The sequence below is a fragment of the Oncorhynchus tshawytscha genome, linkage group LG05 (genome assembly GCF_018296145.1).
Source record: "Oncorhynchus tshawytscha isolate Ot180627B linkage group LG05, Otsh_v2.0, whole genome shotgun sequence".
Classification (NCBI taxonomy): Eukaryota; Metazoa; Chordata; class Actinopteri; order Salmoniformes; family Salmonidae; genus Oncorhynchus; species Oncorhynchus tshawytscha.
The window spans coordinates 58,676,297-58,701,958 of NC_056433.1; the positions used below are offsets into that span (position 1 = coordinate 58,676,297).

At 42.4% G+C, this 25,662-nt stretch overlaps 1 protein-coding gene across 11 annotated transcripts in view; it reads right to left on the bottom strand.

The window, feature by feature from the left end:
* LOC112251575 (leucine-rich repeat-containing protein 7) overlaps positions 1–25,662 on the bottom strand; it is a 192,318-nt gene that overhangs the window by 56,085 nt on the left and 110,571 nt on the right. For all 11 annotated transcript variants that reach the window (XM_042322154.1, XM_042322161.1, XM_042322159.1 and 8 more), the window contains 5 exons: positions 8,980–9,182; positions 7,160–7,277; positions 6,916–6,994; positions 4,884–4,973; positions 1,873–1,929 (listed from right to left, as the gene is read on the bottom strand). In XM_042322154.1, the coding sequence (XP_042178088.1) occupies positions 1,873–1,929; positions 4,884–4,973; positions 6,916–6,994; positions 7,160–7,277; positions 8,980–9,168 (533 nt within the window). In that variant the 5' untranslated portion in view covers positions 9,169–9,182. The remainder of the gene's footprint in view (positions 1–1,872; positions 1,930–4,883; positions 4,974–6,915; positions 6,995–7,159; positions 7,278–8,979; positions 9,183–25,662) is intronic.

A 25,662-nucleotide genomic window follows, 5' to 3' on the forward strand; every position in this document is an offset into this window, starting at 1 on the left:
GGGAAGAGCCTCAGATTCTGGCATAGAAACAAAGTCACCATTTAGAAAGGCCAATCACCAGCCAAACTCCTTCCCAAACAGGCCTCCTGCAACTCTGCCATCGCAGAGGGGACGCCGTGCTTGCCAGATATCCCCACACATTCACATAATATTCACTACAAATATAAATAGCTAAAATCAAAACAATGCAGTTAGTTAATGATTAATATAACATGAAATGGCTTTCTCCATTGCACCATGCAACACCTCAAATTAAACTCTTTCATCCATGCAGTGTACACAATGTCAGCCGGGGAGAGCAATGTCAGAATGATTTCATCTAAGATGTATTGCACATCATTACTGGTTGTATTGGCTTGCGATTGCAGAGGACCTTTGTCTTGAGTGGTGCGCGTCCATTAGTAAAATCACTAAAGAGGATAGTCTGCCATGTATGTTTTATGTCATGATATACAGCAGCTGGGCCATATAGTTCATTTCAATTATGATGTGAGAACAAACAGATCAGATCCCTCATGGCAGAATATTTCCCCAACCTTGATTACATATCAAAATCCTATTTGCAATCTATACCCTTCCTCTAGGATACACTTTCCCTCCAATGACTCTGTGATAACGTGACACACTCATTAACTGAATGAGGACATTACACTCATCTTCAAGGGGAAACATGTTTGAGTTGGTTTACGCAGATGAATAAACATCCCTTGCTGTGCCACATTAGAGGTGACAGAGGATGAGTGTACTTCATTTGATTCAATCTCTAGTGTGAGGGATGGGGGTAGGGTTATTGTTATGGTGGGATAAAAGTTGTTTTCAAATCAGGACACCTGAGTGAGCCAGCATGCACCAACCAATGTGAGCAGTGTGTGTCTGTCTCTTGGGCACACAGTGCAACACTCTCCACTATGATAAATAAACATCACTGGCTGCGCTCCACTAGCTACACACACACCAGTACACACACACACTCCAACGTGGGGCCTTCTTCACATTTCATTTAGACATCAAATAACAAGACCACAGCACAGCGCCCCTCCTCTGACACATGCTACCCATCGCACAGAGAGAGACTGATGGCATTTGCTTTAGAAGCTGCTATTTACCATGCTCTGACTCTGATCTGCCCATTAAGATTCCTCCTCAGAATGTTACTCAGGCTATTTGCCCCCCAGCGTGTGATGCAGGGGGAATGGTAAAACCAAAGCCTGCTGTGTTGACGAGTACCTTGGGCAGGGTTGGATTATTCATAGGGACTGAGTAGGCATGCTGGCTTCTAAAGCTGTCAGTGCTTCCATTAACAGACACATTTCATGGCTACTTCAGGGGCTACTTCAGTAGCTCCTCCATAGGAGAGAGGGGACAGACGTGAGGTGGGTAGGCTATGTGTAGGCTGGATGGAGTGGGATGAAGGCTATCATTTATTTGAAGTGCTTGTGGAAGACATAGAGACGTTGCAATAAAATACTCTATTAACTTGTGGATAGATAACACTAAAACAGTTCAACATTGTAGTTCTCTCTATTTGTATGAATCAATGATATTGGCTGCAAATGATCCAGGCTGTATCACAACCGGCCGTGATTGGGAGTCCCATAGGGCGGCGCACGTCCGGGTTAGGCCAGTGTAGGCCGTCAATGTAAATAAGAATTTGTTCTTAACTGACTTGCCTGGTTAAATAAAGGTTAAATAATTTTTTTTAAATAAAATTATCTATGTACTTTAGTGAAAAGTATGTTGGCAAAGAGTTTAGTTTCAGCCTGGGATGTCTTTTACTGTACCCTTTCCTTTCCATCCCATGATCAAACACGTCTCTGTAGCTAACTCTAGCTGCCCTGGTGATGTAAGGTCTCTGCGTGGTGAGTCACTCACTTTGGCATCGTTTTCAGGTGGTTCTCTCGCAGTTCCAGGATCCGTAACTTGGAAAGTCTGAAAGGTAGAGGATGTCAAAAACACACATAATCACAACAAGACATACAAAATAAATTATAGGGAGGGTATATTCCTGGAATCTTTTGAAGTTTATTTGAAAATTACCAGAATTTTCATCTTTCAAGGATTTTATGTAATCTATCACAAGGCATTTAGTGGCCCTTTGGGTACTTCAGATTGTCACAGGTGCCTGTAATAATTTCTGGCACTCTGCGTGGCCTTATCACATGTAAAATACATGAAATAATTGAATAAGAGTCAAAAAAATGGAATGACAAAGCTACAAAACATTATCCTAAATAAAAACGATAAACTCAGGGTTCCAGCATGAAACAACCTTTATACAGTGCATTTGGTGCATTTGGAAAGTATACAGACCCATTGATTTACAGCCTTATTCTAAAAGGTATTAAAACGTTTATTTCCCCTCATCAATCTACATGCAATACCCCATAATGACAAAGCATGTTTTACATTTTTTTTTGCAAATTTATAAAAAATGTACTGAAATATTACATTTACATAAGTATTCAGACCCTTTACTCAGTACTTTGTTGATGCACCTTTGGCAGCGATGACAGCCTTGAGTCTTCCTGGGTATGACGCTACAAGCTTGGCACACCTGCATTCTTCTCTGCAAATCCTCTCAAGCTCTGTCAGGTTGGATGGGAAGCGTCGCTGCACAGCTATTTTCAGGTCTCTCCAGAGATCAGGTTCAAGTCCGGTCTCTGACTGGGCCACTCAAGGACAGTGAGACTTGTTCTGAAGTTTATATTTATTTATTTCACCTTTATTTAACCAGGTAGGCAAGTTGAGAACAAGTTCTCATTTACAATTGCGACCTGGCCAAGATAAAGCAAAGCAGTTCGACACATACAACAACACCGAGTTACACATGGAGTAAAACAAACATACAGTCAATAATACAGTATAAACAAGTCTATATACGATTTGAGCAAATGAGGTGAGATAAGGGAGGTAAAGGCAAAAAAAAGGCCATGGTAGCAAAGTAAATACAATATAGCAAGTAAAACACTGGAATGGTAGATTTGCAGTGGAAGAATGTGCAAAGTAGAAATAAAAATAATGGGGTGCAAAGGAGCTAAATAAATAAATAAATCAAATAAATACAGTAGGGAAAGAGGTAGTTGTTTGGGCTAAATTATAGGTGGGCTATGTACAGGTGCAGTAATCTGTGAGCTGCTCTGACAGTTGGTGCATAAAGCTAGTGAGGGAGATAAGTGTTTCCAGTTTCAGAGATTTTTGTAGTTCGTTCCAGTCATTGGCAGCAGAGAACTGGAAGGAGAGGCGGCCAACGAAAGAATTGGTTTTGGGGGTGACCAGAGAGATATACCTGCTGGAGCGCGTGCTACAGGTGGGTGATGCTATGGTGACCAGTGAGCTGAGATAAGGGGGGACTTTACCTAGCAGGGTCTTGTAGATGACATGGAGCCAGTGGGTTTGACGACGAGTATGAGGTGAGGGCCAGCCAACGAGAGCGTACAGGTCGCAATGGTGGGTAGTATATGGGGCTTTGGTGACAAAACGGATTTTGTACCCACAGCATGATGCTGTCACCACCATGCTTCACTGTAGGGATGGTGCCAGGTTTTCTCCAGATGTGACTCTTGGCATTCAAGCCATTCTTGGTTTCATCAGACTAGAGAATCTTGTTTCTCATGGTCTGAGTCCTTTAGGTGCCTTTTGGCAAACTCCAAGCGGGCTGTCATGTGCTTTTTACAGCTGAGTGGCTTCTGCCTGGACACTACCATAAAGGCCTGATTGGTGAAGTGCTGCAGAGATGGTTGTCCTTCTGGAAGTTTCTCCCAACTCCACAGAGGAACTCTGGAGCTCTGTCATAGTGACCATCGGGTTCTTGGTTATCTCCCTAACCAAGGCTCTTCTCCCCCGATTGCTTAGTTTGGCCGGGTAGCCAGCTCTAGGAAGAGTCTTGGTGGATCCAAACTACTTCCATTTAAGAATGATGGAGGCCACTGGGTTCTTGGGGGCCTTCAATGCTGCAGACATTTTTTGGTACCCTTTCCCAGATCTGTGCCTCGACACAATCTACGGACAATTCCTTTGACCTCATGGCTTGGTTTTTGCTCTGACAAACTGTCAACTGTGGGACCATATATGGACAGGTATGTGCCTTTCCAAATCATGTCCAATCAACTGAATTTACCATAGGTAGATGGTTGTAAAAGTTGTAAAAAGATCAAGGATGATAAATGGAAACAGGATGCACCTCTGCTCAATTTCGAGCATCATAGCAAATGGTCTGAATATTTAAGTAAATTAGGTATTTCTGTTTTTATTTTATTTTATACATTTGCAAACATTTCTAAAAAAACGGTTTGCTTTGTCATTATTGGGTATTGAGTGCAGATTGATAAGGGAAAAAAACATTTTAATCAATTTTAGAATAAGGCTGTAACATAACAAAATGTGGAAAAGTTTTTTTTTTTTTTTACAGTTATCCAAGTAGAAATGACCAAATTTACGATAGATTTTCTGTTAATTACCAAAATTCCTGAAGATTACAGTAACTTTGGTAAATTAACCTTAGTAGTAATAGATGTTAATGATATGCATAGGACTGTCAAGTATTGGATCAGAAAACATGACACCCCAACCTTAAATTCCATTACACTGAGCCCAAGAGCAATACCACTGCCGTTTTGATGAACTGTTACTTTATTTTCAATTCATCACCAAACCAGAGAGGAGATGCTGCTAAACCCATTGCTTTATTAAAGCAAGCCCCAGGCTGGTGCTTTTTACCAGGCGTTGTGTGCAGAGAATAAAGAACAGTCTGTTTACAATGTAAACCCACCCAGGCATACATGTAACGGAGCGCAGAATAAAAGCTCCAATCCAAACCCTATACATACACAGAGGACCCAAGGACCCACAGACGCAGAGCAGGGTACTCCATAAGCTGAGCTCACCTGCCAAAGTTGGCGGGGAGGTACTCCAGAAAGGCGTCGTTTAAGAAGAGCTGTGTCAGGTTGAGGAGCTGGGTGAAGCCGTCTGGGAGCCTGCAGTGGAGAGATTGAAAATGAGAGAGAGAGGGGAGGGAATAGAGAGAATTGTAGAAAGAAAGAGAGCAGGTTCCTGTTAGTTGGTGCCAGGGTACAGGATTTACAGAGGCTAAGGACCTCAGACACATTTAAAGTCAGGCTAAATGTTAGCCCGCCCCAACTCCCCTGAAACAGCTCCACTCAGCACTGTCAGAAAAGCTAGCACACTGCAGCACTACAGAATGACTCATACTCATACCTTGGTGCCCCAATATTCAATATTCGGCCCACTATTGTTTACAACATATATAAATAACATTGGTAATGCTGCAAAAAATGTATATAATTGTATGCAGATGAGACAGTGTTGTATTCCCTTGCTCCATCGGTTAGCCAAGCCTTTTCACATTTTAAGTCAGATTTTCAAGCACTGCAGATGTCACTTTTTGATCTAAAGTTAGTGCTAGATGCAAACAAAATACATGCTTTTTTCTAGGTCCCAAAAAACAAGATTTAAATGAATGTGTAATGCCTAGTTTGAACGGTACACAAATTGAGTGAGTTCCTTCCTACAAATATCATGGTAGCTGGCTTGGTGACAAACCTTTGTTTAAAAAACGTCACTGAGTTGGCGAAGAAGTTGAAGTTTCAGGGTTTTTTTTATTACAGAAACAAGCATGTCTGACTTTTGTTAATAGGAAGGAAATTGTCCAGGCCACTTGAATGTTTATTTTAGATTCTGGGGATATTATCTATACGCATGCAGCAGCAGCTACACTTAAACCACTAGATGCTGTTTCATTGTGCCCTTAGGTTTATTACTGGTGATAGTTGTACAACTCACCATTGTGTTTTGTATCAAAAAATGGGTTGGGCCTCTTTGTATGTAAGGAGAAAGCAGCATTTTCTTGTGTTTATCTACAAAGCACTCATGTAGAAACATCCTATGTATCTATCATCATTAATTAAAATGGCCAAACCCAGGCTCAGACTTGGATAACAGCGGAGGCCCCTTCAGTCTCTACAGAGCTGAGTAAAGCTGATTTTAATTTTCTTGTACCATTTATGTGAGATCTCTGAAATGAGATGTTCTGATCCCCATTGGTCAGTTCTGAGTACTGATCAGAGACCTTTACGTTGATAAATGTGTCTGTTTTTTCTTAATATGTTTGGAAACATTGTGTATTGTGTGTTTGATGTATTTATGCAGGGCTCATCTGTAAGAGAGACCCTAGTCTCAGTATAATAAAAAGCCAATCAGTAATACATCCTTACTCTAGTCTACGAGGAGCCATTTGTTTGTCAACCTATGATTTTCCACCAAAAAATGCTAAATGTATGGCGTAAAAAATGTTCAGTGGCAGAGCAACTCCTCATGGCTTTTCAATGTATTTAATAGCAGGAGTCACGTCATGTCAAGAACTAGCAGAGAGACCTGCATTACCCTCTGTAAGGACAGAAAACGACTCAAAATCAAATTTATTGGTCACATACACATGGTTAGCAGATGTTAATGCAAGTACAGCGAAATATGCCATATTTAACAAACGGCATATTTACACAATGCAGTATCAATTAAGATAATTAACAGGGCAGGACAGAAATGTCTTAGTTTAACATTGATGGAATTGTTTCTATTCTTCTATTCAAATCATTTCAATTCAGAAAAAAGCCTCAGATACACAAATAGAACAGTCTCCCATGTAGTTATTTGCCTCTTTATGTTTATCTGTTAGAGTTGCCCTGGGGCGATTTTGGAAAATATTAAAAAGATTGACCCATAATTTCTACAGCCATTTTTACTGAAATATTAATGGATGTTTCTTACTGAGGTCATCTGTGGTTGTTGCTTGGTACATAGCGACAGACACAGCTGTTGGCGATGATAGTACAGCATTACCATTGTCCCTATAGACTACAGCCATTCCACCACAGTGATACACTTTCTCTCTTCACTTACTTGGCAATGGGATTTACACTGGCCTCCACAACAGATAGGCATTTACAGCATTTAATGTTGTCTGGGAACTCTTGAATACCTAAAGATGGAATGGAATAGAAACATGTTTGTCATTCATAAACCAATTACCACTCATGACTCATCCTTTTGTACATCATGCAAACATTTAGTATCAGTAGAGAGTAGAGATTTTGAATAGATCCGAGTAGAAACTAGCAGAGATTGATGGATCTCACTCGCTTACCGTTTTTACTGATGTCCAACTCCCTCAGGTTTACAAGGCTGGCTATGGTGGTTGGCAGGTTGGACAGGTCATTGTCAGGCATGCTCAGCTTCCGGAGAGCCTGACAGTTAAATAGTTGCTTTAGAAAGAGAGAGGCAGAATAGAAGAAACACAAGTTTTACTCTCAGCCTTCTGAGTTGAAAGAGTGTAGACTTGGTGAGACTTCATGCATTGCGTTTCAATGAGGCTGGTCTCTAGTGATACGATGCTGTTAAATGAGTAACGTCTCAACATTCTAACGGGTTTCCCATTGATCACTGTAAGAGCAGCCACTCTCGGTTGAGTAACCTTGTGGGACAGCATTAGTCCTCCACAGCTCTATATAGAGGGGGGAGCCACATGAGAGAGAGAGAGAGAGAGAGAGAGGTAACAGAGAGAGAGAAAGGGTGCTATACAGAATTATAGTGTGCATGTGCATCACAGCATGCCACTTGATGTTTGAGATAACAGGTTACAAATTACCAGTGCACAGTGTATCATGAATAATGAATAGATCAGCTTTTACATTCAAAGCCAGCCAATACAGTATCAGCAAGCGCCTTCTCCTATATTTGACTGCAGTCCATTCCTTTCTCCATGAAAAGGAAAGAATAGAAAGGGAGACGTTCTGAGTCTCTGCATCCCAAACAGCACCTTATTCCCTATATGGCCCATGGGGCTCTGGTTAAAAGTAGTGCACTACAAAGGGAAGAAGGTGCCATTTGAGATGCAGTCAAGGAGACATTACAGTCCAGTGGGGACATTACTATAACATGCCCATTATGAGAGGCCATTACTCTTTAAGAGCAGTAAGAGCCAGAGGGGGAGTAGCTACAACAATGAAGACTGGAGAGGAGAGCCAGCATTGTCCAGTCATGCCCAGGGCATCACTCTGATACATGAGCCACACTTACATAAAGGACCACACACTCTGGATCTATCAATGCCTGGTCTTATGCAACCCTGTGAGGAGCCACACTGGCCCTGAACTCTCTACACAAAGACCCTAACCTAACGTAGCAGGCGTAAAAGAAAACGCCTGAGCGGGGTCCCCATATTCGGGTGTCATGAGAAAAAGAAGTTGAAGATACCAAAGTCGGTTTCTGCCGCCTAAAAGCATCTAATTGGGAGTTTGTTGATGAACACTGTGAAATTTCATGAAATGTAGTAATTCCACTGAAACACTCTGAAGGATATCACAGTTAAGTGCACTGTAAACATTCAGCCAATACATTGTTGGATTTCATCAATGTTGTACTAAACGACTACGATGTATTCAGCCAGGGGTTTCAATTTAAAACAAAGACACTATTGTCAAGATTGTAATAGATCTCCGTTGAAAGTCTTAACGAAAGCTACATTCACAGATTGTATTGTTTTCAGTTCAATGTGAAGGTCAGACAAGAGTCAGCAAGTCCATTTGTGTTTCACTCTCTGCTTCATAAGCAGCTCATTTACAGACAGGAAGGACATTGCGGCACTGTTTGGTCTGTGGGGGTCTGGTTGGCCTGGCAACTTATTTAGCCAATCAACACTGAGCGCCACATGAAGAGAGAGTGCATCGAGCTGAGATAATGTTTCCATCGATCATTACGACATGCTTTAGTAATGTGGGGGAAATTCAAGGGAATAACTGTTGTCTGAACTATTTGGCTTTATAGAGCCTCTTTTCTAGTTCACCCCTTTCATTTCCCAGCCCCAGCCTCAACCCCAGCCGCAGCCTTGTCCCCAGCCTCGTCCCCAGCCTCAGTCCCAACCCCAGGCCCAGCCCTGTCCCCAGCCTCAGCCCCAGCAGAACCCACCTTGGGCAGCTCCTCGATCTGGTTGGCATCCAGGTAGAGTTCCTCCAGCGTGCGCTCAAAGCTGAATATCTCCTTGGGCACCTGCTGCAGGCTGCAGTGGGAGTAGTCCAGCACTGAGATGACCTCCTCCTCACCCCGGAAGCACCGGCACGGCACCAGACGCCCAATGATCTTCCTCTTAGTCGTCATCTCCAGACACTGCACTGTTGAGGGGGAGGAGGAGAAGAGAGAAGAAGGAAAGAAAGGGAGAGAAGACTGTCAATGTAACGCATTTCAATCCCATATTAATGTGTGCTGACGCCAGGCTAGCGTGTCCTGAGTTATCGACAACATAAACTAGCCGAGCGTTCCTCTGACCCACTCTGCTTTAAATAATCTCCCCACTGCTTGGCCCTCGCCTCGCCATCCCCACGATTAGGTCAGGACAGCATTGCAGAAGATTAAATGTAATTAGCCGTAGCCATGCTGAACCACGGTCGTCATCCAGGCTCTTAATTGTCTCCGACAAAGTTAAGTGCATTTAGCCAACCTGAGTCAAAGCCACTATTCACACTGTTACAAAGCACAGCAATACCATCATACTAGTGCCACATCCTAATTATACTGAAGAAAAATATAAACTGAACATGTAAAGTGTTGGTCCCATGTTTCATGAGCTGAAATAAAAGATCCCATAAATGTTCCATACACATAAAAAGCTTATTTCTAAAAATGTTGGTGCACAAATGTGTTTACATCCCTGTTACTGATAATTTCTCCTTTGCCAAGATAATCCATCCACCTGACAGGTGTGGCATATCAAGAAGCTGATTAAACAGCAGGATCATTACACAGGTGCACCTTGTGCTGGGGACAATAAAAGGCTACTCTAAAATGTGCAGTTTTGTCACACAACACAATGCCACAGATGTCTCAGGTTTTGAGGGAGTATGCAATTAGCCTGCTGACTGCAGCAATGTCCACTAGAGCTGTTGGCAGAGAATGTAACGTTAATTTCTCTACCATAACCTGCCTCCAACGTTGTTTTAGAGATTTTGGCAGTAACCCCATTCGCTCAGGACCTCCACATCTGGCTTCTTCAACTGCGGGATTGTCTGAGACCTGCCACCCAGACAGCTGATGAAACTGAGGAGTGGCTCCCCAGCGCCCCTGCCAGTCATGTGAAATCCATAGAATAGGGCCTAATGAATTTATTTAAATTGACTGATTTCCTTATATAAACTGTAACTCAGTAAAAAAAATTGAAATTGCTGTTGCGTTGTGGTTGCATTTATATTTTTGTTCAGTATAGTTTACATCAACTACCAAGGAGAAGTATAGTCATTTCACACAAATAAAAATGTAATATTCAGCCGTGGACAACAACTCCTAAGCACTATTTCTTAGGGCTAAAATAGATTTACTGGGTAAAGTAAATGGTAGATATCAGGGCTCATAAAATGTGCTATTAGCATACATTCTCCATCTGTCTTTTTTCACTATCACAAATGATGCCACTTATCAATACGTACAAGGTACGCTATCAAGGTAGTATAAGCTGAAACATCTCTGTAAGTGTAAGTCCTCTAGTGCAAAGTGGTTATGTGTGCCTATCCACAGTCTTTAATATATTGAATAATAGAAAGGAGACAAACATTGGACTAACAATAAATAGACACTGATCTGGACGTGATTAATTTGTTAGTGATCAGTCAGCAATAGAATAGTCTCTCACAAAGCCTCTCTGCACATCCCCACTGGTTAACTAACGGTGGAACATGTTTGTGTGAAGACAGTTTGCACTAAATAATTAGCAGCTCTGCACTCAAAATTATAGAAGACAATTAGTATGAATGTGTCCTATTTCCATGTAACGATGGGGTAAGATCTGAGTTGTATCTGAGAGACCATATTCCTTTCTCTTGGAGATTGTATAAACAGTTTTTCCCAATGGGCTCAGGAGTGGCGAAGGTTGAGTCATGCTTTCCCCCGAAACATGACCCGCCAAGCCTCGCTTCTTAACACCCGCTTGCTTAACCCGGAAGCCAGCTGCACCCATGCGTCTGAGGAAACACCGTTCAACTGACGACCGAAGTCAGCTAACTGGGGTCGAACCCCAGGCTGCACCGACGCCGCAACACTGCGATGCAGTGCCTTAGACCACTGCACCACTCGGGAGGCCATAATGAGATCTTTTGAACAAAAGTCAATCATTCCCCCAATTAAATAACATTTCTAATAATAAAGCAGTGGTATAAATGTGATTAGAAATGGGGTGGTTCGAGCCCTGAATGCTGATTGGCTGACAGCTGTGGTGTATTAGACCATATACCACAGGTATGACAAAACATTTATTTTTACTGCTCAAATTACGTAGGTAACCAGTTTATGATAGCAATAAGGCACCTCGGGGGTTGTAATATATTGTGTCGTGCCTAAGAACTGCCATATACCACACCACCTCGTGCCTTATTACTTAAATGTACCCTTGTGATAATTAAAACGTTCTTCTATTATACTGAACCCATCGTTCAGTCTCTGCTGGGAAATCAATGCCAAATTAACAAGATACATGTTTATCATTTTAGTTTTTCCTGTTTTAGTCCTTGTAAATACCACATTAAACACCACTAAAAATACCAAGACGTGAAGCTGTGATTGTCCCCTAACCTTGGGCTGCTCTATGCCACTACAACTAGCGTGTGAATTGCACTGTCCCTGTACAAATCCATCGCTCACTGTAACGTCACTGTAAGATTTTTGTCTCTGTTTATTTTGAAAGATGCAGTCACATCAGTTCTGGCAGTCAAACAAGGTTATTCATCATAAGCTAAACCATATGATGATATTTGGATTCCTACAGACGCAGCAGTAGCAGCTCTGAGAGGCGTGCCGTTGGTTAGTGTACTGTGCTGTGTAGTGTGTACAGTTAGATTTGGGGCCCAGCTAGCGTGGCTGCTGGTGGGAGGACAGCTGTGCAGGTGGAGAGCAGGGGCAGCTGGGTACTGATTCCACAGCCTCCACCAGCCAGTAGTGACTCCACAGCGAACAGGCTGGGTCCCACCACTCATCTTTGTTTTTCACCCAAAAACACACACACAACAACAATGGCTATAGCGCAGGCAGGACAACCTTCTTTCCAGAAGCCACATTTTCCATGTATTGGTCTTTGTATTGTTCTGAAATCCTATTGTAAAGGAGACAAACAACCCTGTTTTAATCGGAGCGCCTTGTAAAGAGCCTCTCTCCAATACTGTAGAGCAGAGCAGAGCAGGGATATAAATGATATTTCAGCTTGGGAGACATAAAGCCGGTATGGAGCCAGGCTCTCTGGGGGCAGGAGTATATCACACAAGGTCACAGTGAAATCCCTCTATCACATCCACACTCCTACTTCCAGGAACACAGCAGCAGCTGCCAGTTCCCTCTCATCTTCTCCTCAGTCCTCACACACACACAGCAGCATCAGGGGTCACACCCACAGAGAGGTGTCAACAGCCAATCAAAATGCAGGGAAGAGGCTGTCTGAGCAGCAAAAGAAATACCCTTAGAAATATCCAGCAGCTTCGTGTGTGTTTCCTAATCAGATCCTTTGAGTGAGATCCCTGCTCTTATGACTGGTTGTATAGCATAGAGCCGGAGGGCCTCTCATAGAAGTATAATTCTGATTATATAGGGCCTCTTCACACAGATCAGACCTGCAGGACTCCAGTGCTAGGCTCAGCTGCCTGTGTGTGAGAATATTCCCAATGGGGCTAGAGAGAGAGAGAGAAGTGACAGAGAGTGGTGAAGTTGAAGACAGGCAGCAGAGAGAAAGAAGAAGCAGCATCAGCCAGACAAGATAAGGTCTCCTTAATCTCCACAGTAGTCAAGAAAGCTGACTGACAAAGCCACAGCAAGATTTTACACACTTGATCCACAGTGCGTGAAATGTATCTATTTGTTTTAGGCACCATTCATTGTAAGACTGTGGTTATCTTACATAGCAATCCTAAACAATTCAGAAATGTGAAAACGAACTGACGCCAATACTATGTTCTCTCTACAACCAACAATAAACAAGGGTTCAAATTCCTGATCAAGATTAGCTGCATTACACAATCAATGAATCCTATAACCCACTGAATCTCATTTTTCTGTGAGATGAATTGCCTCTAGAACAGAAAGATTGCATAAAACTGAATGAGTTCATCAGCAATCTGACATTGTGGGAAATCTATGGACTCAATCTATGGTCTCATTTAGGTTGGTCTCATTTACTCTAAGAGCAGGGTGAAGAGGTACCCCAACGCTCAATCAAGTCAAATCGAGTATTGGAGTATACATAACAAAGGAACATATGCCATGCCTGTAATGTATCACTTGTTGAATTGTATACAGTTTATTGAGCTTCTATTTTGAATATCCTTTTGTATACAGTACAATGACTAATATTCTATTCTCTCCAGTCTACCAAGTGTCAGAGAGAAAAGGAAACAGTAAAAGAAGAGCACTTTGGTATGTTGTGTTATCATCAGTGAGTTCTGCTCAGGGTGCTATGGAAACTACATGACGCAGGAGCAGATTCTGCAGAGGTGGTGAGGAGCGAGGACACCGGCTCAACTCCATCTCTATCTCTCTCTGTCAGCCATTCTATGGGAACAGCTCTGCTGATTAGATTTAATTCACTAGACGAGTCATTCCAAATGTCTCTAACGTGAGCCCTCACTCTTGAGTATAAAATATGTACTCTTTTGTTGGCTTATCAAAGGCACTGCTGAGAATATGCACATGAATGGAGATGTTGCCTGTAAAATAAGTTTATTTTTGGCTACAGATTTCAATAAAAAGCCAGCTCTGTCTTACTTTTTTAAGGAAAGTTGTAATTTGTGTCTATATCAGTGGCTCCGGTGAGCAAACCCTTCTCTCCCAGGAAAAGTGGAACAGCAGAACACTGTACATACTCATTATAAATGCATGCGTACCCCAACAGCTGAATTCCTCAGGGTCAGCTAGCAGCCAACTTTACAAATGCAGCTCCTCACAATAGCTCCAATCCGTTACCACGGTAACCATCTTTAAGGGGTCAATGTATTTTATAGACAATTGTATTTATTTATCTGACTGTTGATATTACACACGTTCAGGAACCAAGGAAAATAAGCATTGATTTAGATGTCCAGAGAATGTTGTGTAATACCCTTGTTAAAATCAAGTAGAGTTTGTTATAATTACGTTGTATTAGATATAAAAGGTGATCGAATTGCTCCTGAAGTGTAATGTCATTAATGCATTTTTTCAAAATAAATATTTCTTTAATGTACTAGTGAATAGATTAGTTTACTTTTAAGTTTTGACCAATATGGTAGCTTGTTAAGCTGAGGCCAATGGGAGAGTTGACCTGGTTAACAGGAGGCCTGAGACGGAGACGTTGAAGAAAGAAAAAAGAGATGTTGAAAAAAGGATGAGGAGACATTATCAGTGTTGGTGAAGAAAAACTATAAAAGTATAACATAACAAGTATAACATAACCCATATCTACCCGAGTTTTGGAGGGAAATACTGATTTTATTTTATTAGAGAGTTATATTTATTTTGTTAAGAAAGACTTAGTAGAGACTGAAGCTACCGTTTCATCGTGGAGGTATTTGACAGCCTCGAAGTTAGCCTAGTATCGTGCGAGACCTGGAGAGAATTGCTTGTGGAAGATACAGTGGAGAGAACAAGTATTTGATACACTGCCGGAAACGTATGATCTCTGTAATTGCAAACAAAAGTTTCTGTACCAAATATTAAGTTCCGCTTTTCTGATGTATCAAATACTTATGTCATGCAATAAAATGCAAATGAATTACTTCAAAATCATACAATGTGATTTTCTGGATTTTTGTTTTAGATTCCGTCTCTCACAGTTGAAGTGTACCTATGATAAAAAATTACAGACCTCTACATGCTTTGTAAGTAGGAAAACCTGCAAAATCGGCAGTGTATCAAATATTTGTTCTCCCCACTGTAAATGAGTTAATGTTTCCATGGCATATCTGTTGCTGCTAAGGAGTACTGTCTGCATTGATAGCTGTGCTTGCTCTGGATCTTGTGAGGACACCTACACAGAACTGCTATACTTCCCTGAGGAAATATCAACTAGTAGTGAGTAACCATAATGGTGGGGTTCTTCGGGACTTCATGTGTGTCGTAAAAAAAAGTTCAGCTCCACATGCACCAACCGGTTTAAAAGCAAGCTTGTAAGTAATCTGGACAATGGTTGTATTATTTTTCATTTCTTTTGATGTGATACATTGAAAATGTGATAATATGATAATATGATTGATAATATGATTGGTTTACAGAAGAAGGCTAAAAAGTATGTATTTTTCCTCTGTGAACAATATGTTAATAAGGATGGATGCTGCGGAAGTGATTGAGAGCTATGCCTTCCTTGCCTGGCTGTAAATAATGGAAGATTACAGTGAACATGAAGGAAAACGGGCTCAGGGTAAATAAATCAAGCAATCTGTAAAAGGTAATTGTAGCACTGGGGCTTGTTCACAGAGCCTGGGCAGAGCCTGGCCCATTGACAGAAAGACAGACAAACAGAGCCTGGCCCACTGACAGAAAGACAGACAGACAGAGCCTGGCCCACTGAAAGAAAGAAAGAAAGAAAGAAAGAAAGAAAGAAAGAAAGAAAGAAAGAAAGAAAGAAAGAAAGAAAGAAAGAAAGAAAGAAAGAAAGAAAGAAAGAAAGAAAGAAAGAAAGAAAGAAAGAGGTTAGGTCGGGGTGTGACTAAGCAGCGTGACCAGGAGGTGCAGGGATCCTGGGCCAGGAGTGGAGGACATCCTGGACTTGGGATGAAATAATGGCAGGAGACAAAAGCCTGCCATGGAAGCAGGAGGAAGCAGCGAAAGAGGGACAGTGACGACACCGGGGTTCGTGGCCACGACGTAGGCCCAAGAAGCAGCCTCAAAAAAATGTTTTGGGAGGGGCACATGGGGTGGTCGGCGACGCTGAGGGGTGAGTCAGAGACCATGGAGGAAGCGTTGGATAGATTGAGAGAGAGTGAACGAAGTGGTGAGATAGAGACCTTCGAGGAGTGGTTGGCGAAATGTGAAGAAAGTGAAGCGGAAGAGCTGTTGGTTTGGCTGGAGAGGCAAGACAGTCGCCCTGAGGAGTGTGTTAGCCGTCCGATGCCACCTGTGCCAGATCTCCGCACTCGCTTTGAGGAGAGTGTCATCGTTCCGGTACAATGTTTTCAGGTTCTACGCACTGTGTCTCCAGTGCACCTCCACAGCCCAGTGCGTCCTGGGCCAGTCCCCCGCATTTGCAGAGCGAAGGTTGTCAGCTCTGCGCTCCAGACCTCCAGTGCGCCTCCACAGCCCGGTACGCCCTGTGCCAGCTCCACGCACCAGGTCTCCAGTGCGTCTCCCTAGCCTGGTACACCCTGTGCCAGCTCCACGCACTAAAGCCTCCAGCGACGGTCTGCAGTCCGAAGCCTCCGGCGACTATCCACGATACGGTCCCTCCGGCGACGATCCACGGTCCGGTTCCTCCGGCTACAATCCACGGTCCGGTTCCTCCTGCGACGATCTTCGGGCCGGAGCTTCCGGCAACGATCCACGGCCCGGTTCCTCTGGCGACATTTCATGGTCTGGAGTCACCGGCGATGATCCACGGTCCGTTTCCAACGGCGACGATCCATGGTCCGGAGCTTCAGGCGATGATCCCCGCACCAGAGTCGCCACCGAAGTGGGCGGATCCGCAAGCGGAGCGGGGTCTACGTCCCGCACCGTAACCGCCACCGAGGCTAGATGCCCACCCGGACCCTCCCCTATAGAGTCAGGTTTTGCAACCGGAGTCCGAACCTTTGGGGGGGAGGGGTACTGTCACACCCTGACCTTAGAGATTCTTTATTCTCTATTTTAGGTTAGGTCGGGGTGTGACTACGGTGGGCATTCTAGTTTCTTTATTTCTAGGTTGGCCTGGTATGGTTCCCAATCAGAGGCAGCTGTCTATCATTGTCTCTGATTGGGGATCAGACTTAGGCAGCCTTTTCCCACCTGTTGGTTGTGGGATCTTGTGTGTGTATAGTTGCCTTGAGCGCTGCATAGCTTCACGTTCGTTTCTTTCTTCTTTATTGTTTTTTGCCGGTTCACGTTAAATAAAGATGATGAATCCAACCCTCGCTGCATTTGGTCAGATTCTTATAACAACGTTCATGACACAGACAGAGACAGAGACAGACAGAGCCTATAGCCTGGGACACATTGACTAGGATGCTACCAGTATTAAAACGATTAAAAAGCTCCATGCATCCTGTATGTCTAATCATTCCATATTCAATGATCTGTAATGTTTTATGTAAATATTCTGTCATAATGCCTACACAAGGTTGTCATAAACTTCCCTTACACCGTGACATTACATTTAATGACGTTCCATTGCAAAGTTCGGCCTAGCCAGCCTTGGAGGCACTATACAGCCTAGTGTAGTAGACTAGTGTTACAACACACTATATAGCCTAGTGTGCTAGACTAGTGTTACAGTTTACTAAAGGGAATGTCGCAGGTACAGTTGAAGTCTGAAGTTTACATACCCCTGAGCCAAATACATTTAAACTCAGTTTTTCACAATTCCTGACATTTAATCCCAGTAATCCCAGTAATTCCAGTCTTATGTCAGTTAGGGTCACCACTTTATTTTAAGAATGTGAAATGTTAGAATAATAGAAGAGAGAGTGATTTCTTTCAGATGTAATATTTTTCATCACATTCCCATTGGGTCAGAAGTTTACATACACTCAATTAGTATTTGGTAGCATTACCTATATATTGTTTAACTTGGGTCAAATGTTTCGGGTAACCTTCCACAAGCTTCCCACAATAAGTTGGGTGAATTTTGGCCCATTCCTTCTGACCGAGCTGGTGTAACTGAGTCAGGTTTGTAGGCCTCCTTGCTCACACACGCTTTTTCAGTTCTGCCCACAAATGTTCTACAGGATTGACGTCAAGGGCTTTAATGCCACTCCAATACCTTGACTTTATTGTCCTTAAGCCATTTTGCAACAACTTTGGAAGTATGCTTGGGGTCATTGTCCATTTGGAAGACCCATTTGTGACCAAGCTTTAACAACCTGACTGATGTCTTGACATGTTGCTTCAATATATTCACATCATTTTCCTTCCTCATGACGCCATCTATTTTGTGAAGTGCACCAGTCCCTCTTGTAGCAAAGCACCCCCACAACATGATGATGCCACCCCCGTGCTTCACGGTTGGGATGGTGTTCTTCGGCTTGCAAGCCTCCCCCTTTTTCCTCCAAACATAACAATGATCATTATGACCAAACAGTTCTATTGTTGTTTCATCATTTCTCCAAAAAGTACGATCTTTGTCCCCATGTGCAGTTGCAAACCGTAGGCTTTTTATGGCGGTTTTGGAGCAGTGGCTTCTTCCGTGCTGAAAGGCCTTTCTGTCACGTTCTGACCTTAGTTCTTTTATTATGTCTTTGTTTTAGTATGGTCAGGGCGTGAGTTGGGTGGGTTGTCTATGTTAGTTTTTCTATGATTTGCTATTTCTGTGTTTGGCCTGGTATGGTTCTCAATCAGAGCCAGCTGTCAATCATTGTCCCTGATTGAGAACCATATTTCGGTAGCCTGTTTTCTATTGTGTTTCGTGGGTGATTATTTTCTGTTCTGTGTTTTATGTATGCACCGTACAGGACTGTTTCGGTTTCATTTCGTTCTCTTTGTTGTTTTATTATTTAGTGTTCTGAGTTATAAATAAATATAATGAACACTTACCACGCTGCGCATTGGTCCTCCGATCCTTCTTACTACTCCTCCTTAGAAGAGGAGGACGAGAATCGTTAACCTTTATGTCAATATACAGTGGGGCAAAAAAGTATTTAGTCAGTCACTAATTGTGCAAGTTCTCCCACTTAAAAAGATGAGAGAGGCCTGTAATTTTCATCATAGGTACACTTCAACGAGGACAGACAAAATGAGAAAAAAATCCTGAAAATCACATTGTAGGATTTTTAATTTATTTATTTGCAAATTATGGTGGAAAATAAGTATTTGGTCACCTACAAACAAGCAAGTTTTCTGGCTCTCACAGACCTGTAACTTCTTCTTTATGAGGCTCCTCTGTCCTCCACTCATTACCTGTATTAATGGCACATGTTTGAACTTGTTATCAGTATAAAAGACACCTATCCACAACCTCAAACAGTCACACTACAAACTTCACTATGGCCAAGACCAAAGAGCTGTCAAAGGACACCAGAAACAAAATTGTAGACCTGCACCAGGGTGGGAAGACTGAATCTGCAATAGGTAAGCAGCTTGGTTTGAAGAAATCAACTGTGGGAGCAATTATTAGGAAATGGAAGACATACAAGACCACTGATAATCTCCCTCAATCTGGGGCTCCACGCAAGATCTCACCCCGTGGGGTCAAAATGATCACAAGAACGGTGAGCAAAAATCCCAGAACCACACGGGGGGACCTAGTGAATGACCTGCAGAGAGCTGGGACCAAAGTAACAAAGCCTACCATCAGTAACACACTACGCCGCCAGGGACTCAAATCCTGCAGTGCCAGACGTGTCCCCCTGCTTAAGCCAGTACATGTCCAGGCCCGTCTGAAGTTTGCTAGAGAGCATTTGGATGATCCAGAAGAAGATTGGGAGAATGTCATATGGTCAGATGAAACCAAAATATAACTTTTTGGTAAAAACTCAACTCGTCGTGTTTGGAGGACAAAGAATGCTGAGTTGCATCCAAAGAACATACCTATTGTGAAGCAGGGGGGTGGAAACATCATGCTTTGGGGCTGTTTTTCTGCAAAGGGACCAGGACGACTGATCCGTGTAAAGGAAAGAATGAATGGGGCCATGTATCGTGAGATTTTGAGTGAAAACCTCCTTCCATCAGCAAGGGTATTGAAGATGAATCGTGGCTGGGTCTTTCAGCATGACAATGATCCCAAACACACCGCCCGGGCAACGAAGGAGTGGCTTCGTAAGAAGCATTTCAAGGTCCTGGAGTGGCCTAGCCAGTCTCCAGATCTCAACCCCATAGAAAATCTTTGGAGGGAGTTGAAAGTCCGTGTTGCCCAGCAACAGCCCCAAAACATCACTGCTCTAGAGGAGATCTGCATGGAGGAATGGGCCAAAATACCAGCAACAGTGTGTGAAAACCTTGTGAAGACTTACAGAAACGTTTGACCTCTGTCATTGCCAACAAAGGGTATATAACAAAGTATTGAGATAAACTTTTGTTATTGACCAAATGCTTATTTTCCACCATAATTTGCAAATAAATTCATTAAAAATCCTACAATGTGATTTTCTGGATTTCTTTTCCTCATTTTGTCTGTCATAGTTGAAGTGTACCTATGATGAAAATTACAGGCATCTCTCATCTTTTTAAGTGGGAGAACTTGCACAATTGGTGGCTGACTAAATACTTTTTTGCCCCACTGTAGGACTCGTTTTACTGTGGATATAGATACTTTTGTACCGGTTTCCTCCAGCATCTTCACAAGGTCCTTTGCTGTTGTTCTGGGATTGATTTTCACTTTTCGCAACAAAGTATGATCATCTCTAGGAGACAGAACATGTCTCCGTCCTGAGTGGTATGATGGCTGCGTGGTCCCATGGTGTTTATTCTTGCTTACTATTGTTTGTACAGATGAACGTGGTACTTTCAGGCATTTGGAAATTGCTCCCAAGGATGAACCAGGCTTATAGAGGTCTACATTTTCTTCTGAGGTTTTGGTGGATGTTTTTTGATTTTCCCATGATCTCAAGCAGAGGCACTGAGTTTGAAGGTAGGCCTTGAAATACATCCACTGGTACACCTCCAATTGACTCAAATTATGTCAATTAGCCTATCAGAAGCTTTAAAGCCGTGACATCATTTTCTGGAATTTTCCAAGCTGTTTAAAGGCACAGTCAACTTAGTGTATGTAAACTTCTGACCCACTGGACTTGTGATACAGTGAATTATAAGTGAAATAATCTGTCTGTAAACAATTGTTAGAAAAATTACTTGTGTCATGCACAAAGTAGATGTCCTAACCGACTTGCCAAAACTATAGTTTGTTAATAAGAAACTTGTGAAGTGGTTGAAAAACGAGTTTTAACGACTCCAACCTAAGTGTATGTAAACTTCCGACTTCAACTTTATATCACACAGGTATTAGTCAATAACAGGACATTGATTTAATATTTTAGGGCAGTTGAACTTGTTTGAAGAGAAAAACACTCAAATCTCTACTTTTACAATCCCATAAACCCTATACAAGCAAGGTGTGTTGTTTGCCATCTACAATTCAGACATCAGTCAATTGACATGTACTGTCACGATTTTGTAGTCTCTAGCAGCTATGGGATTTTGCAACAGCTGGATGAGCCCAAGTTGAAGTTTGACAACTTTGTGAATGGCTCCTTAGAATGGAAACACAAAGCAGAAGTCCCAAAGCAGTCAATGTGTCACGACAGTATGAACACGTATACAAATCTATCAAGAGATACACACAAGAGGGAAGTTAGTACAAATATAGCATGCCTAACTCTCATCCATCTCCCCTACTTCTTCTACTCACTCTCTTCCTGTGCCTGCTGCCCTGTCAGAGGAGATGCAGTTTATTTAACAGTGAGCAGCACATCGCTCTTAAGCAGCATGGTCCTGTTTGAGTGACTAGACTAGTCGTCTACCTCCCTTGGGCTGGATTGAGAACAGGCCCTGTGGAAGTCACAGCCAGGCCAGGAAAAGTAAGCCCTCCACGGCTCAGTCACAATGTGCAGCCAGACACACAATACAAATGTCTCCAGCTGGACATCAGCCAACAGTGGATTACAGAAGCTTACAGATAAGACTATAGAGGGCACCCAAAGTCACCAGAAACAGACTTCTTGTTTGTTTTGCCACTTTAAAAAAATGATAATGGGTATGAATCACACACACAGCAACATGTATGTGGCATACTATTTCCTCTGAATTCCATACTATTTCCTTGGAATTTTACAAAATGTCTCAGCTTTAGCTCAGCGGGCTTAGACTGTCTTGTCAAACCCCAGTCAGTCACACTAGTAAACCGTTTGTCAGAAAGAAACTTCAATAGCCTTGGTGCTCTGGGACTGGTGTTACAGCACACTATATAGCCTAGTGTCGTTGACTAGTGTTAGAGCATGCTATGCAGTCCTAGTTAACAAGAAAATGAGAAAGCTACACTCAAGGGCACATGTCACAGAGAGGCAGTGAAAAGGGGTGAGAAGGAGTACCTGTCAGGCAGCAGAGTGTGTGAATATACCCCTTACTGGCAGTAGGAGGGAGAGAGCAGTTAAATTAGAGCAGAGTCAGATCAAGTTACTGAGCCTGCCATCTCTCCAGTTCTCAGAAGTTTGGCCTAGCCAGCCTTGGAGGCAGGAGTGTTAAGGACATAGCTTACTGAGGGGAATCTCACAGTTATATCAGACAGGTGCTAATCAATAACAGGACATTGATTTAACCTTTTATCTCAGACTGCAACTATATGTTTGGATTATCTGTGACAGGTCTTATTTACGTTACAGTTTCTGCAAAGCTTAACGGTCTAATCCTCCAACAACACTATTTAAATGATAAACATCCTTAGGAAGTATTCACTTTAAGATTCAAACTGTAGCCAACCAACGTTCATAAAAATTATAGTCCAGTTAGAGTGAAACTACTCTACATACTGTGTAAACACATCAAATATTAAACCGTTAAAATAATTGAATTGAAATCAAGGCTAATATGGGTGTGCATGGATAGTGGTAGATCTCAATAAGTACACTTTTATTTATTTAACCCCCCACCCCCTTCAGTGATATCCAATTGCGATCCAATGATGATCTTGTCTCATCGCCTCAACTCCCCAACGGCCTCGGGAGAGGCGCAGGTCTATAGACCCGGGTTCGATTCCGTGTTAAGGAGCGTGGTTTGGCGGGTCATTTGGAGGGCGCCTTACTCAGCCTTTGCCTCTCCCTTGCAGTGATGAGACAAGATCGTAATTGGATATGACAAAATTGGTGAGAAAAGGGGGGGTAAAATACCAACAATTTTAAGAAAGTAAAATGACTCTTTTTAGTCCCCTCCCAACCCCCCCTGACGATCCCACAGGTGAAGTAGCTGGATGTGGAGGTCCTGGGCTGGTGTGGTTACACGTGGTCTGCGGTTGTGAGGCCGGTGGAATGTATTGCCAAATTCTCTAAAACAAAATGAACATTCAATTATCTGACAACAGCTCTGTTGGACATTCTTGCAGTCAGAATGCCAATTGCAAGCCTCACCTCAAAACATGAGAAATCTGTGGCATTGTGTTGTGTGACAAAACAGCCCATTTTTAGAGTGGCCTTTTATTATTCCCAACACAAGGTGCACCTGTGTAATGATCATGCTGTTTAATCATCTTCTGGATATTCTACATCTGTCAGGTGGATGGATTATCTTGGTAAAGGACAAATGCTCTTTAACAGTTATGTAAACAAATTTGTGCACAACATTTTAGAGAAATAAGCTTTTTGTGCGTATGGAACATTTCTGGGATTTTTTATTTAAGTTCATGAAACATGGTACCAAAACTTTACATGTTGCATTTATATTTTTGTTCAGTATAAGAGAAGACGATATGAATGTCGTCATGTAGACTACAGTCTGACATTTCTAAATTCAAAATGACTGTTAGTACGCACATCCAGATGAGACAACAAACAGACTACTGGCACAGATCTGTTTGCTGAGAGGTTATTTGTAAGAATCCCAAGAAAATAAAATGTCGTCAGACTCATTCATACAATAATTGTTGGACTGACTCCACAATATGGCCTTAGAGAGCCATACATCATGAGAGTGGAAGCTCTCTCCATTGAAACATGGTGCCCAAGGGTCTACTGTAGTCCATCACTGATGCTCACACACACACCACACACACACACACACACACACACACACACACACACACGCACACACACACACACACACACACACACACACACACACACACACACACACACACACACACACACACACACACACAAGGTGACTTCAGAATGAGATCATCACAGCTGCCTCTCCTCTCGTCATTGGCCAGTCAACACCATCATAATTTACACTAGAACAAGGATTTCAACATATAGTACTGCATGTGGTTCACTTCATAGTCTACTTTATGACATCCACAGCTGGCTGCAGGAAAGAATAACTGTGCAGATACAGATTAACACTGATATGTCTACATGCAGCTTTACATTGCCTTATTCCTGAAAAACAGACTACACCCTCAATTGGTGATACCAAACTAAAATGTTAGGGGTTAAAGGACTGTAGCTGTGTGAAGGATGACAGGAAGCTGAGACTTGATGGGAACACTTAAAGGTCACTCAGTCTACTGGTAGATGTAGACAATGAAGACATACGCTATATAACAGGACTGGGCTTCTGACAGCTATTCTCATCCTAGAATCCAGGTCAACCTCAAAGGCGCGTTGTTTCTAAAACTCTGAAATGACTGAAAAAATGCTCCAAGTAGAAGGACCTCTTCAGTGGGTTTAACACAATGATTTACAGAATAGTGTTGACTGAACAAGGGAAATCATGTCATACTGTGAGGTCATTGTTTTCTCAACAACGTAGCAACTGCTCATTAATCATACAGGCAAGCTAAAATGTTAACATTTGAGGACAGGCTTCTTCAGCACAACAGCAGTTGTACTTGTCACAATGGCAAGGAAAATGGGGGCTTCTTTTTTCCATGTCCTGTGCTCTACATTACAATCAGGCTCTCTGTGGTAACATGTCAGAGTGTGTGGGAGGAAAAAGCAAGGAACATCTTTTTTATTATCTTGTTCTGCCGCAAGTTGTCATTCATTATAGAGGAAGACTGGGGATGCAGGATGGCAAAAGTAAGATCCTCACATGGAGACAAGATGAGTTTTTAAGCAGTGCACAGAATGCTCTGATGAGTCAGACAGGTTGGGCAATGGACCATGGCTTCCAATGGTGAGAACCGACAAAACACAGCTATGTCTGTGCAACAAACTCACAAGGGCAGTGGTGCTGATGATGATCAATAGCACTTGTTGACAACTGGGTGGGATTTTTATATTGATTTCATATATTTCATACATTAAATGAAATATATTTATCTTCACAACAACGTTAAGTGAGTCCTTTTATATTCACTCACCAGGTGTGAGATTCACTTTGATGAAACATGCTAACAAGGCTCAGCTCTCCTATTCGCTGCAGTTTGTCCGTATGCAGGGTTTTGTAGTCACAGACACTGGCACTTCCATTGGTCAGCTGCAGAATTGCCTAATTAGCCTCACTAAATATGTCAATGTTTTAGCTTAACAGCCACCTACAGTGCATTCGGGAAAGTATTCAGACCCCTTCCCTTTTCCACATTTCGTTACGTTCTAAAATGTATTAAATCATTTTTCGCCCTCATAATTCTACACACAATACCCCATAATGACAGAGAGAAAACTGTTTATTTTTATTTTTTACCAAATGTTTTAAAAATAAAAAACAGAAACACCTTATTTACATAAGTATTCAGACCCTTTGCTATGATACTCTAAATTGTGCTCAGGTGCATCCTGTTTCCATTGATCATGCTTGAGATGTTTCTACAACGTGGAGTCCACCTGTGGTAAATTCAATTGATTGGACATGATTTGGAAAAGAACACACCTA